At 37.4% G+C, this 15,401-nt stretch overlaps 1 protein-coding gene across 1 annotated transcript in view; it reads right to left on the minus strand.

Annotated features, from left to right (window-relative positions):
• The window catches only part of LOC104405682 (coiled-coil and C2 domain-containing protein 2A-like), a 27,405-nt gene extending 12,074 nt beyond the window's left edge, over positions 1–15,331 (minus strand). Inside the window, exons 1-12 of the mRNA XM_010014450.1 lie at positions 15,304–15,331; positions 14,450–14,551; positions 9,979–10,067; positions 9,471–9,572; positions 7,890–7,991; positions 6,890–7,066; positions 6,564–6,714; positions 5,040–5,176; positions 4,746–4,747; positions 3,277–3,406; positions 1,277–1,486; positions 1–9 (exon numbers count right to left, since the gene is read on the minus strand). The exon at positions 1–9 is cut by the window's left edge and continues 125 nt beyond it. Of these exons, the coding sequence (XP_010012752.1) occupies positions 1–9; positions 1,277–1,486; positions 3,277–3,406; positions 4,746–4,747; positions 5,040–5,176; positions 6,564–6,714; positions 6,890–7,066; positions 7,890–7,991; positions 9,471–9,572; positions 9,979–10,067; positions 14,450–14,551; positions 15,304–15,331 (1,239 nt within the window). The remainder of the gene's footprint in view (positions 10–1,276; positions 1,487–3,276; positions 3,407–4,745; positions 4,748–5,039; positions 5,177–6,563; positions 6,715–6,889; positions 7,067–7,889; positions 7,992–9,470; positions 9,573–9,978; positions 10,068–14,449; positions 14,552–15,303) is intronic.
• Positions 15,332–15,401: the final 70 nt, after the last annotated feature.

Consider the following 15,401-nt stretch of genomic DNA (forward strand, 5'->3'; position numbering starts at 1 on the left):
AACATGCAGCTTAAACACACAATTAACAGATAGTTTGACATTTATGAGGCATTCAGAGTAATGCATCTTGACATGAAAGAGCTAGTTATTACGTAAGAGAAAACTTGTCTTGATTCTATATTCACAGGGTTTTGCCATGTCTGTGAGGTGCTGATTCTTCAAGATCAAATTATAATTAGGATCCCTGGATGTAGGAGGGAGATACTGACTTCATCACTGTGACAGATCTAAACAATGGGAAAAGACTATCCAGGGATTATTCTGAAAGCTCAAGAATCTAACGGGTTAAAAAAAAACAAAAAAACAAAAAACAAAAAAACCCCCAAACCATAAAAATCCACTTTTATAACAGATTTTCTGAGGACAAGGAAAAGCCACTAGAGGTAACCCTAGAAAAATCAATAAACAACAAAAATGAGTGGATTGGGATTTGATGATTGCATTAAAGAAGCTGGGTACCTTGCAACAAAGCACTTAAGCGTAACGTATTACATGTAACAACTGGAAGAAGAGAAGGTGTAAGGATGAGACAGAACTGAGAACAACGGTACAGTTCAAATGGACTTTTGAAGCCATACTGTGGAGACACGAGGCCAGCCCTTCAACTAAGGTTTGAAGATAGGCATCAGATGATTACATGGACAACGGACACCTAGTTTAGGAGAATGCAAAAATACACATGGCTGTGAAGACTGGAGAATGAGAATGTAGAGGACTGGCTAGGAGAAGAGAGAAAATAGGAAGAGCAGCAGGAAATTAAGGAGCAAAGATTTTTGAAACAGATCTACCAAACTGGAGAGATAATGTAACTGGAGAGCTGGAAGCACACAGCTGAAAACATGTAAGGGCAACTACAAAATGAAACTCACTGGTATAAAAGACATTGCAAGAAATGGTGAAAGAAAGAGTGAGTACATGGAAAGCTGCTAATGCCATCTGGGGCACAGAGAGCATGTTTTATAAAGGGAGATAGGAAAATAATTCTGGATACTCTAAGGAATACTACATGTTATTGTATTCTAACAATTATATTCCCTTTACCTCAGAACCTGCATGGAGCTCATTTTAACTAGAAGATCAAAGAAATTCATAACCTTAAAAAAATGCAGTTCTGCACCAAACACACAGCAACCTAGGCGAAATACTTTGGTTTTTACCTTCTGGCAGAACACCGTTCATTACATAAGATTTCATCACTCCAAAGAAAAAAATCCAGCTTCTAGCTTAAACTGTCACATCATTATCTTAATCAGTTATGACAATGGAACAGAAATACCTTATCTGTGAGAAGTTTGGTAAGATTCTTCTGTTTTCTTGCTAAATACTGATCATATAACTGAGCCAATTTAGCTGCCAACACATGCTCACGGCTAAAACAGGGATGATGGGTGAATATCAGTCCAGAAATATCAATATCCAATTGAAACGGGCCCTGCAAATCTCCAGGTCCAAGAAGATACTGATTGGCAGCTGTCATTTTTACTGCCTGAAATTAAAAAAGAAAAATTGGATTTACAAGCCCCAACAGAACAATTTTACAAAGAGATTCTATGACAGAAAATGACCCATTTAGCACTTCCTGCATGTAACTACTGCGTCTTCAACTGTAAACGCTTCTGTGGTAACCTCTTTGCTTTAGTGACAACTGGGTGGCATAAAACCACCATGGGTGTTCTACACAGCAGAACTGTGATAACCCATATGAGGCTGAAATAAGAAGTCACCGACCTGTACTATAGGTTTTGCTGAACAATTAAGACAATGACACTGAGCTGGGAAAAGAAAAGCCTGCTAATTCTCTTTTTATCTGTTTGCTTACTATCACTTTATTTCCTCTTATAACTTAGGTCTACGATAAACAGCCCAGTTAGTGAACTCAGGTTAGTGAAATGAGAAAAGAATTAGCAGTGCTTCCTGTCTGTCTGCTGCTGCTCGTAGAATTTTTCAGAAGAGATTCATCAGAGATATTCTGCTACTGTAAAAGATGAAGTTGTTAGCTCTGTAGTGTTCACTGCAGCCCCTTCATAAGAACTGAGAAAAGGGCTATTGAAAGGGGAATTCAGCTGTTGCACAGCTCTTTTATAGGGCTGGTATAAATGTCCACAAAACACACCTAAGTCTACCAGATCCTTCCACATTCAGTTTCTCATCAAAATGTTTAATATGACATAATCTGTCATAAAAGTGACAGCTTTGAAATTCTTACTCTTTAACTATATTTCTGCCCATAAAGGGGCCCCCAGGCTTAACCTTACTTACTTACAAGCTTAATCATTTACTTGCAACAGTGATTTGGGTATTTACATGTCACTATTCAGTCAAACATGGTTTTCTTGTGTTCTGGTTGAAACATAAGCTCTCTTGGCCTATCTTTACTAAGATCTAAGCAGCAACCTCTTCCTGCATGCAGAAATACCCTGCATAGATCTGTGATATGGATGCATCCTGAGACTTTGTAATGCTTACAAAATACAGGATGCATCCTCTATTTTGTAAGCAGCATCAATTAAAGGGCAACATTAAATCTGTATCAACAAGAGCAGACAGAAACACTTGTGTGTCCCAAAACAGTAATCTAATTTAAAGTCTAAAAAAGTCAGTTTTTCCAAGGGGGTAATAGAGTGCTAACAAGCAGAACAATTAAAGCTTGCTGAAAGCCTGGTGAATGGTTTTAATTGAAACTTATTTTGATTTGTACTGACTGCACACTGCATCTGCTGTTTGCCAGGATAAGCATGTTGTGATTGAAGGAAAAACAAAAAATGCAAAGCAAAACAAGATCTGAATTGATGCAATAGAACTCAAAATTATTTGCTTTCTACATGCACAAACTGCACATGAAGACTTATTTTGGAGGAGCTTCATCACTGTAAAATAATGTTCTTAAGCTGCAGAGCACCTCTGTCATGATATGTCTACCAGCTCCTACCAACAGAAGCTTTCTAGATAAACTACTATAGGAACTACCCTACTTTGGCATGAGAATATCCAAGGATGCCTCACAGAGACCTTAGTGACTCATAGACTTGAAGGAGTTTGTCATAGACAGTCACTTTACTGTTTAACCCGCTAAACTCTTCATCCTTTTGCATGCATTATTTTAACAGAAAAATACAGGGGAAATATACCTGAAGAAGTAGGTAACACTTAAAGCCCAGTTGTGGAACCCCAAAAAGCAGTCAGTATTCACGGTTCTCGGCACAAAATCCTATAGTTCATCAGGGTTGCTGGTGCAGAAGAACTGGGATACTGGGTTTCCACACAAAATATGCCTACCTTTACATACACTGTTTCAAGTTCTGGTGCAATGCCCTCTTCCAATGAGAATATTGGAGGCCTTGTAGAAGACTGTTTAATTGGATTAGGCAATGCTAAGATTTTACCATCATCACCAAACCACAAAAACCTACAAATAAAAACATGATTTTATATTGTTACTTACTTTATGTAGGCATAACTCGCAAAATTATAATTCTTATGAAAAACAATTACAGAATAAAAGGTGACTATAAATTGTTTGTGACTGAATTAACCAAAACCCTTCTAAGACGCCAAAATGAAATCTTCGAATATATTATAGGTAAGTTTTGAAATCAGAAGACCAAGAGCTTGCTCAAACTTCAAATATACTGATTTTTCTCCTTCAACAGTGTTACAGATTTGAAAGCAAAAAAAAAGGAAAAAATAAAAAAATCACCACTTGCATCAACTATTTAAATGTTGTTTTTTTAAATAACAAAAATTTAATGTTCATGTTTTACACAATAGCTAAATGGCAGCTCGAATCATAGAATGGTGTGGGCTGGAAAGGACCTTAAGATCATTTAGTTCCAACCCCCCTGCCATGGGCAGGGACACTTCGCACTAAACCATGTCACCCAAGACTCCGTCCAACCTGGCCTTGAACACCGCCAGGGATGGAGCATTCACCACTTCTTCGGGCAACCTGTTCCAGTGTCTCACCACCCGCACTGTAAAGGATTTCTTTATATCTAAGCATGTCTCAACTCTTCTACTCCACAACCTGAACTAATTTAACAGCATCTATGAAAGCAGATAAGGTAAGCATCTTGCACACCAACTGCTATCCATTGGGTCACATGTTAAACATTGTCCTAGTTCACCCCTCTGCTCTCATGACCTGAATTCAAGAACTGACTAAACCAGTGCAGCTGCTGAAAGTTGCTGGACCTCCCCTCTTAATCCCATACCTAGTTTAAGCTGATGCTAAAACCAAACACTTCCGTGGTGACACAATGAAGCAAACCAGAAAACTAACAGGGTTGAAACCATCCAGTTATAAATTCTAGATCCAAATATTCCCAATCTGATTTGCAAAAGTACCTCTGCTAGCCCATGAAGAATTCATAAAATCATAGTAAAATAGAAAGGACAGCTCCTGCAGGGTAGCTTAAATCTACACAAACCTGACTGTGTATAGGAGGATAATATGGCAGGATAAAATATATCCAAGCCATCTTCCCTCATGTTTCCATAAGCCATTCTTAAAAATCTAAAGGTATTCTAAAATCTCTCCATATTAATATTTAATTACCTTTACAGTCTGATCAGAAAACCCTACAAGTCTATTCTTTTATACATACCATTAGTAGACACAAAACCCAGCCATTCCATATTGCTTCCTTTTGTTAGTAAATAGTACAACAGTGCCCATCTCTTGCGTAAGTCTTTCTACATACCACTAACCCTTACAGCATTTTATAAAAAAACTAAATTATAATCACCCCTATTGTAGTGGCAAGTAAAGGCTGGCACAGACAAGTGAAGTGACTTGTTCCCCAGCAGGCTACGAGCAGAGCCAGGAAGACACCAGTCTGATGCTCTGGCTATTGGGATACACTGAAAACACACTCCTACAAAAATCCAAAATGTCTAAAAACAAAAATTCGTGATGTCTTCATACTGCTAAATATTATAAAGCTGAAAGCCCCATATTACCGTGACCTATTTAACTACAACAAAATAAACCACTGATAAATAGAGTTTTAAAGACAACTAAAAAGGTAGATGTGACTTACTTGCTCCTGTCTGAGTATTCTGTTTTCTAAAATATTTTGATTAGACTGTGATACAAAGGGCCTTTCACCTACATAAAGACCTTCATCCTCAAGGTACCTAGGCTGCATGTCTCTAGGCATCTTCTCAGAAGCAGGCACTGATGAGAAATTAAAAAGAAAAGCATGTAAAATATAACTGTAGTTCTACTTTATTAATTCTCTAAGAGGCTATGCCATTCTGAAAACGAATGGCACTGCATATTAAGCACGCTGTCAGAAATATTTTCCTAACTAGGAAAAAAGAAGTAAGTATATAACCAAAACAAGTCCTTTTCTTCATCAGGGCAGAGTCTCAATTTACATCTATCAGAAAACTGTCACTAGTCTTCTAAGCAGATAATTAAACACTTCCTCACAAATGAAAATTTCAAATGACATAGTGAAGTTTATTTTTAATGGTTGTTTGCATAACAGTGTAAAAACCTTATAGCAGCAACAACTGACTAGACAAATATTTCTAAGCCTTTCCCATACAAAGTGAAACTTTAACCAAGACCAATCTCAACTACTATTAAGAGTTTGCTTAAGCTAGTATCACACAAACTACAGAACATGCATGAAAAGTCATGTTAGCCCAAGAACAGCAGGTGGAATTCTTTAAAGCTTGGCTGCAGGATTATTGCACTGGTGTGTATGGATGGGCGCAGTATTTTTCAAGAAGCAATCTCAAAAGAGGGAGGGATTACACTGCGGGTTACAATAAAAGCCATCCCCTAAATCAGAACACAGCAGACCACACTGGAAGCAGTCAGAATTAACTTACAAGACACAAAAGAACAAGGCACCCAGTAAATATTTCAGCATCACATTGCAAGCTGTGATGATTCCATTCTGGTACAAACCACCAAGAGACTAATTTCTGTTTCTTCTAGTTCAAATGTTAAATATCAAATGAGACTCTAAAATAATTTTTTAGGACTTTACAGTCCTATGGGAATAGGGTGAAAAGGTCAGAGACATGATCAGTGTTAACTATTTCCAATTTACAAAATCAGACTTTGGGAAAAGGGCCCCATGAATCACAAAAATCTGTATGTTACTTACATGACTCTTGACAAACTTGATACATGGAAAAAACCTGCAGATGTGGCCGAGGGAATAGTTATAATGTACAGAGCCACCCTTTGTGCCTAAATGAGTGTACCCACTAACCTGCTGCATGTTAAATAATGTAACAGCTAAACCCCAGTGAATGACAGGCCATCCATTACAATAGAGAGCACTAAGGTAATTACTCCAGATCAACTGATAGGTGCCAAGTTCACTTGCTAGTGTACCAGCTGGTGACCCGCTGAGGTGTGCATGTCCCTAGTCAATCCATTTTGACATACCTTTTCAGACTTGACTGGATGACCAGTGTCAGAGAATTGCAATTAAATCTCTCTCTACTGCCAGAGACAGACTGATACAAGATTGTTCAGCAGATCAAAAGGTGCTATGATATGTAAAATCCAAGAGCAAAATGGATAAGCACAATCTTCATACCTGCTAGCATGCTGGGAATGAAGAGAAATTCTTTCTCCTTTTTCAGCTGCTCAGAGTAGTTTTCGCAATCAGCAGGTTCCATTACTAGAAAATCTTCAGCTGTCTGCCCGATAATGAAAAAATCATCTTTAACTAGGCGTGCATCTTCATCCTATAGTTTAAGTGCAAACATCTCTATTAGCTTGTCTATTTCTTAAAATGGAGAGCTTTAGAAAGTGTACCTTCAGAAATTTTAAGGAAACAAAAGTTGCCACTTTGTATTAGATTACTAAAATTAACTCAAGAAGTCTAAATAAAAATATGAGTATTTATTCTGTAACTCACACCGTTTCATCCTCCTCTTGTTCACCCTCTTGGGTTTCTACACATTCTTCTTCCACCTCCTCTTCTTCATTTAATTCATTCCTTTTCCTGGCTTCAGCTTTCACATTCTGTGGTTCAGCATCAAAATTGAAGGTAAAGAAATTATATGCTTCTTCAGCAGAAGGAAGATCATTCTGGTACTAAGAAAAAAAGACAAAGATACTTTAATAGGACATTTATAAGAGGTTTAGAGCAAGTAAAGATATCCTTCAATTAATAATAGCAACAACACGTATAAACACTTGCCACAGGATAATTATTATTTTATCTCAAAGAGAACTCACACAAATGCTGAAGCTGACTGAAATTTTTAAATGATACATGAAACATTCTCTAGTGCTATACTACAGTTTTATTAAATACTTCTTCCAATGTTTTATTACAGAAAGTTACCTGGTTTAATTTTAACCAATCTATTGTTTTAAACATAAACAATTTGCAGATCAAAAATGTCAAAGTTTAAATTTTGGCCATACTGCAGATATTCAGGTGAATGGTATGAAGAGAAATTTCTAATGGTATTTTGTCTCTGAAGGAGACAGGTCCCTTTAGTGTTAGGATAAATCCTCTAATATTAGAATTAATAACAGCATTTTGTGGCTAATAAATATCAATATACTAATCTGTAAATTGCTCTAACTGCCAATTGGTGGCATTCAATAAGAAGGATTTAAACAGAAGAAACATTTTTTTCCCTCCAATCTCCAGTAATTGTGTCCAGATGGATTCACTTGATTTCTTCTTTTTAAATCAAATGACCCAAAGCCATTCTTACCTTTTATGAAGGTTCCCTTTTTATACTTCAATTGCTGGCATATACTGTTTGTGAATTTTTAAATTAAAGAAATCCTTCTCCACTGCTTAAGACTGAATTCTGCCTCCTGCTTAAAACAGCATCATGAAGCCATATAAAATTTAAATTAAATCCTTATCAGTTATTGAAATAAAGGAATTGGTACTTACTGTTGACTTCTCCTTAAGTTTTTTTACAGTATCACGAAACTTTATTTTTGATGGTAAGTGGGATTCATCCTCTTGCATCTCCCTGAATTTCTCATTACCAGACTGCATAAAAATATACATGTAAGTTAGAGCACACATTTACTGATCCATAAAAAAGACAAACAGCTGAATGCAGAGATTAGATATTGCATTTACACAGAAAAAAAAAACCAAACCCAAACCAAAACAACTAACAAAGCAAAAAAGAAACACAATCCCTGTGGTAACAATTATACTGATGTAGTGTTTATTTTAAAAGGGTACATCTAATTATTACTTAACTCCTTTCTCCTTTGGGTCAAGAAACAGACTGCACAGTATCAAGAAATGGCTCACTGCATAAATGTTAGCTTTTTTCGCCGCTGCGGGGATCATTGTTTCTGCACTCCCAAACACAAGCAACCACATGCTAATCTCCGCAAGGGGGAGAAATGCAGCATTTTCGCATCTACAGAAGAGAGGCTGACAGCACAAGCGGTGCCACGGGTGCTGCTGACACACGCTGCTGATCGGAGAAAGGACTCGAGCCAAGTCCAGCTTCTCATATAGCCCCGGTGTAATTAGGAAAAACCTATCTGGTATTCAAAAAAGGTGGCGTCCATTGCTTGGGTGCTTTAATACAGACTTCATTATTTGTTTTGTTCTTTCTCAATTATCACTAGCCTACTCTAAAACTCCATGGGTGATACTCCTCTACCTTTTCAAGAAAGTGCGTGCAGGAAACAAAAGCAACACAGGGGAGGTTTCAGATATACTTTATATAAAATTAGTAAACAACTTTGAATAAGCATATCACTTCCACATTTTCCTAATACAAACATAATAAAGCAATACTACTTAGCTGAAAGCTGTAACAATTACTTTTTATAAGAAAACATTGCCAAAAACCTCCCCACAACCTACATGAATAGGTAATTCTCCCATAGACAAGCAATTCAGCCAGGCTAATTCATACTGTTTGGAAATCAAGATAAAAATATTACTGCTACATGCTGTTATTTCTTGGGCATGCACATTCTTTGGAATGCATTTTCTATAGGCAAGTAATCCCTTTGTGAATTCTAAAGAATACCTGAGTTGTAATAAAGAACATGCTTATACTAAAAAAATAAAAAAAGAATATAAAATAGTAACATGGAAATACACTACAGTACAATGACATGAAGTTAATATCCAGACTTCAGCAATTTCACTGTGCAAATTTATACAAAGCTCTAATACAGTGGTCCTTTCTGTTACAGTAACTTAAATACTCCAAGGCATCTTAAGCAACATAAACCTGTAAATGACAGAGGTTTCACATTATGTCTATACTATAATGAAAGCGAATTATTATTGTTAAAGGCAATAATAATGGTAAAATTAAACATTAAAGACAATAATCAGAAAGGTTCCTTCCTGGTTACCTAGTTCAAACAATAATATAATTTTGATCCCATTAAAATAGATTAAATATCTCTTCGAGACTATTTGTGGTCTTTATTTCATGTTCAAATTCACCTTCTTATTATCAGAATAGCAAGATACAGTGCACCTTCTTACCACTTTATCCAATCTGACTTCCGTTTTTCTTTCTTTGATGCTTTTTAAACGCCTTGGTCGAGGACTGGGATCTTCTTGCAATAAAGTAATTTCAGCTTTTGACTAAGGAAACAAAAAACCTGTTTAGTTATAATAGAAATACAGAAGACCAAAGCTACCGTAACTACCAGGAACTCAAAGACTTATGTGAGTTTATGTTAGGGACAGACTCTATTAACTATATAATCACCTTAAGTGATTTTACACTCCTAGATGTTAATACCCCCCATTAAGCTGCACAGTAAACATATAAGTAAACCTGTTACTTTCAAAATAGCGTAAGAAACATGAAAGCATCTTGTTAACGATTTTATCATTTGAATTACAAATCAATGATAACTTTTATATGATTACAAACAATTCAATATACACTTTAGGAAAAAATACATAGCCCTAAGCAAGCAAAATTAAGTGGGTGGTATTTATAAGACTAAAAATCAACCAAACAGCACTTCTGGAGGATTCTCACCTTTGCTGCTTTTAGTTTCTCTCTCACTCGTTCCCTAACAGAAGACTCTGCAGAGCCTGCCCTCGATGTAGAAGGAACTGGTGGCAATTCTGAAACAGAGAAACATGGTAACATGTTTAAAACAGGCATTTTCTGAAAGAAGTTTCAAACTATGTAAAATAAAACCATATATACCTCATAGAGTCCCATGTTCCAACAGAAAGAGCTTACATGAGAAAATGTGAAGGAGTGCAGCACTTTTTTGGAATTCAGACCTTAAAGACTATCCTTTAAATGCCTTTAACTGTAATGGTAAAGATTATCTTTCATTATACACTATGAACCACCTGAAGTAAAGCATATATACACATTTTTTTTTTCCTATGCATAAAGAATTACCTGGCATTTTATAAACTGTTTGTCAGAGCTGTCTAGATCTAATTTTGAAAGGTGATTTGCCATAAATCTTGATATACGTGTGACACGGATAAAGATACAGTTACAGGTGAAGAATTTACAGACTCACTTCTTTTTTCAGCTTAAAACTACCTGCTTTTTTGTAGTGACAAATTATCAGTTTCTCCAGCAGTGTTTTTGTGCTATAGATCTAGTACAATCAAGGGAGTAAGACACATTTTACTCTGCACCATGTATGAGTGACAGCATCAGAATGTAACTTCCCATTTCACACACAAGCTACTCTTGACTCTACTTGTGCCACTGCTCTGGAATCAACAGATCGCCTCCTCCAAGATCAACAGTTGTCTGTCCCCACACTCAGGAAGTCAAGCAGGACTCACAGGAGGCTACATGGATGAACTAACTCAACTCACACATTAAACGAAACTCGCAAGAGAGATAAACAGGGACAGGTGGCCTGGGAGGAAAACTACCTCACTGTCCAACTACGCAGGGATGGGCTGAGGAAAGACAGAGCCCACCTGCACTTGAATCTATCAATGGATGTGATACACCTTGGCCAACAAGGTGGGATATTACAGGTGTATTAGATCCAAAAGGAAGAGCAGGGAAAATGGTTACTGGCTGCTGCATGGGGGTGAGAAAGGGATACAGGAAAGATCCAAATCTTTTTTTACTGCCATCAGGAACACCAGGCCCAAGAGACCAGTGGCAAAGCCTGAGGCAGTAAAGTTACCCTCAATAAAGGAAGATCAAGTAAAGCCACATTTAAACCAACTGGGCATATGCAAATCTATGGGTCTTAATGGGATGCTCCCATGAGAGCTGAGGGAGCTGGCCAATGTCACATCAAGACCATTCTCCATTATCTTTGGTGATGAACAAGGGAGGTTCCTGAGTACTGAAACTGCGCAAACATCAGTCCTGTCTTCGAGGGGAATATGGGGAACTATAAGCTGGTCAGCCTCATCTTGATGAGCCCAAGAAGGTGATGGAGCAAATAATCCCAGGAACCACTGACAAGTATGTTAAGTACAAGACAAAAACGGAGTCATCAGCATTGATTTATGAAGGGGAAAAACTTCTACCTGACCAATGAGACAACTTTCTCTAACTGGATAAGTGGATGAAGTGAAAGCAGTGCATGTTGTTTAGCACTGTTTCCTGTAACATCCTTACAGAGAAACTGACGAAACACAGGCTACGTAAGTAGATGGAGTGAAATTTGGCTGAACTCTCCAGCTGAAAGGATTGTCATCAGTAGTGTTAAGTCTGGAGGCCATCACTGGAGCTGTACCCCTGCTGATTTCAAACAAACTAACAAAAAATCCCACAACCCACGCTCCAACCCCAAGAACTCATCAAAACTCTACATGCTGCAGGATCAAGTATTCTCTGCTGATCCTGTGAAACACACAATTCCCAGCTTTAAATTAGCAGCATATATTTAGACTTTTTGATAGTAAATACCAGGTTTGGACACAGACTTGGGTAATCATGAGATTATGGAAAAGGAGAATTATTGTTTGTTGCACCCTTTGAATTGTTGCTCCCAAAAAGCCCAGGCTTTCTTCCATAAATAAAACTGAATGTAAACACATCATTGATAACCAAACTTATCAGGACCTCCTTTTCCTTTGAAGGACTGATGGCATTCTTCCCCCTTATCCTCCACATATCCAAATCCTCTTAGACTATGATTTCTTCAGGCAGACTCAGTAAGTATTAGTCTTTTCTATAAAAACAATTATCCAGTTATTTACAGACAGCTATGATCTTGGAGTCAGAAACACAAAGAAGTGGATACCTACAACCCATCCTCTCATATGAACTCAAACGAAAAACATGTTAAATGTACAATATAAATAGATGGTATGTGCAAGCAAATGGCAATGCTTCCAGCAGTTTTATGTATTAAACACAATTATGGTCATCATACATGGTATTTTGATAAGGTACCCATCTCCCTCTCTTGGATTGCACTTCCACTGTACAAGACTCAAGGTTATCCTCTTTATAAAAGTCTGGTTTTAGCTGAAAACAGTTTTATACACCTAGTACCTTAGAAAGTCATCACTTAAGTGTTTTTCTTTTCGAAAGGCCTAATTCATTTCTCCATTAACAAAACTGATTCTACCTACATAACTGCCTTCCCATCTGCACAGACCTCTTCAGTCTCACCTGGAAGTTCTCAGGATCTTACTGAAATTTTAACTTTGATTGATACATGCAATATTAACATTTTAAAGAGAAATGCTTTACATGCCTTCTTAAACATGGAATCCTCAGATCTTATTTTTTCCTTCTTAACTCTTACAACTAGCTTTTATTTACAGGAGTTTCATCATTCCACACAAAACACACTGGTCCTTTCATCAGGAGAAAACTGTAGCTCTTTTTATACACACGCTTTGTGGTGCAGGCACATTTTTTTAAAAAAATAAATATACATTAGTAAATATATATATTTACTATATAATAAATTACACATGACATTGTAGGGTGGTAAGTTTTTCCAGTTATCTATCTCCACTTACAGAATATATCACTTGTCAGTTCTTTGAGCCAAACACTGATTTGTTCTCTGCGCATATGAAAGAACATTGTTTGCCAAAGTCTAAGTAAAAGGTGATTTCAGGTTTAGATAAGGCATTAAATTAATGAAAAGGAGATAAAACAGCAAAGGGTAAGGGCTTAGGAGTGGTAATGTCACACAACATATATCACATTATGGCTGATTCAATATTACTCCAAGAGCTTTACTAGCAGCAGAAAATACTGTATGTTGAACATACAACCTAAACATTTAAAGGCTACCTACTATACCAAAGTCAGAGTGCAATCTAGTTTCTGGCATGACATTAGTCCACTCTCATTTGAAATAGAAAAATACATGAAGATAAATCCTACTAATACCAATCCTACTCAGAATCATCAAAAGATTTGGGAGAATCCTAATCTTTTCAAATTACACAATTTACTACCTGTATTTGTAAAAAGAAGCATTCACTGTATTTCGAAACTTTCAAAAGAAAAAAAAAAGGCACAAAGTGGTTATCACTAGCATGAGACAGAGAAGCAAGCATCCCATAGCCAATTCCTTACCAAGAGGAATACTAGAGACAGGAATAAGCAAGTACACTAAGAGATGAAGCATAAAAAAGCCTATTTGCATTTTGTCTTTTCTAACAAGGAATGCAGTAGGAGTAAGAACAGGTAAAGAATTAGTGACAAAACAGAGAACAAGAACTAGATAAATATTCATCAGAATGACTTAGTTTTGGACAGACACATAAATATTTCAGCTCAAGGTGCAGTCTCTCCCAAAATCTAAGATGTAATTAAAAAAAATCAGATGGATAAATAATACTACAATTAAGTAAAGCAATGATAGTCTATTCAGAATACCACATGCAGTACTTTTCACTTGATCAGACAAACAGCAGAATTACAGAGATTTCAGAAGCAGCAACAAGAACAAGTAACAAAACAAAATTCTTAAGAAAATAAAACATCACATCAGGGAAACTATTTTTCCTCTCAAGACTACTGTGGCGCTGTTCAGTTTATTCTTGGAAAATGAGCTTCTATAAAAGAAAATAACCATCACTAGAGGGTGCCTCTTGATTTTCTCATGCAATCCATTGTGAAAACTGTTTGGATGCCATCTGTCAACAGCACATCACTTTCTAGCACAAGTTGGCACAGTAAGACTCAAAACCATTCTAAAGAAAAGTACACAGTCCTTGAAAGCGCTGGAAACATCCCGAAATTGTAGATGTCTGTATCAAATACCATATTTTGCTAATGACTACAATGATTTTAAGGACAATAAATACATTTTATTTTGGTAAATCTTGATATTGACAAATAACTAAGTGTGTTTATATTTCACTGGATTTTCATTTTATTGGCTTTTAAATACTCTGTTTTTAATTAGCTCTTTTACGCATCCTATTTAGGTAAACCCCTAAAACCATGCAGTAAGACTAACAACATTAAAACTCCAAAGGATTTAATAGGAATATTGCAGGGATTCTGCTAAAGAAATCAAAGATTAGTTTTCAAGTACCAACAACCTTCATTCTTTCCAAGCCTGCAATTAGACTTTCACTTCCAACAGCTTCCCGTTTCATCACCACCCTCTTGCACACTCCTACTTTGTGAGCAAATACTGTATTTCATACGTGACAGTTAAAATAGCCATCAACAAATCTTTGTGCACTATCATAAGCATGGTTAACACTTCAGGCACAAGACATGAGGTTGTGGAACGGTTGAGGGAGCTGGGGTTGTTTAGTCTGGAGAAGAGAAGGTGCGGGGAGGACTTTTATCACTTTCTACAACTGCCTGAGGGAGGTTATAGTGAAGTGGGGGTGGGTCTCTTCTCCAAATAAGCGACAGGACAAGAGGAAGTGGCCTCAAGCAGCACCAGGGGAGTTTTAGATTGGATATTTGGAAACGTTTCTTCACAGAGAGGGTGCTCAGGCATTGGAACAGGCTGTCCAAGGCAGTGGTGGAATCACCATCCCTGAAGTGTTCAAAAACCATGTAGATGAGGCCCCCAGTGATACGGTTTAGTGGTGGTCTTGGCATGCTGGGATAATGGTTGGACTTGATGATCTTAAAGTTGTCTTTTCCAACCTAGCTGATTCTATGACATTCAAATATGTGAATATTACATGTCTACCCCAAAAACTTTGAAAAAGGTGTATTTTATTGAAGAACATACCATAATCACCCTGTATTTAAATACCACAGGGGCATGTGTTTCGAGTGCAGCGCTCTGACTTGTACACCTGATGCTCGGAGCCAACCTGGCGCACTACACACACGCAGAAACACCTCCAGCCCTGCTCTACGCTGCGAACACGCGAGCTTGCGGAGGCTCTCCAGGGGCAGGGGTCACCACGCTCCCCCCCTCACATGGACCTTTCAACAGCTTCCCGCCCATGATCCGCAGGCGATCTCGAAGCGGGAGCCCTCAGCCCAGAGGACACCGCCGGGACAAGCATCACCCGATC

Source organism: Nestor notabilis, unplaced genomic scaffold (genome assembly GCF_000696875.1).
Source record: "Nestor notabilis isolate BGI_N333 unplaced genomic scaffold, ASM69687v1 scaffold25835, whole genome shotgun sequence".
Lineage (NCBI taxonomy): Eukaryota > Metazoa > Chordata > Aves > Psittaciformes > Psittacidae > Nestor > Nestor notabilis.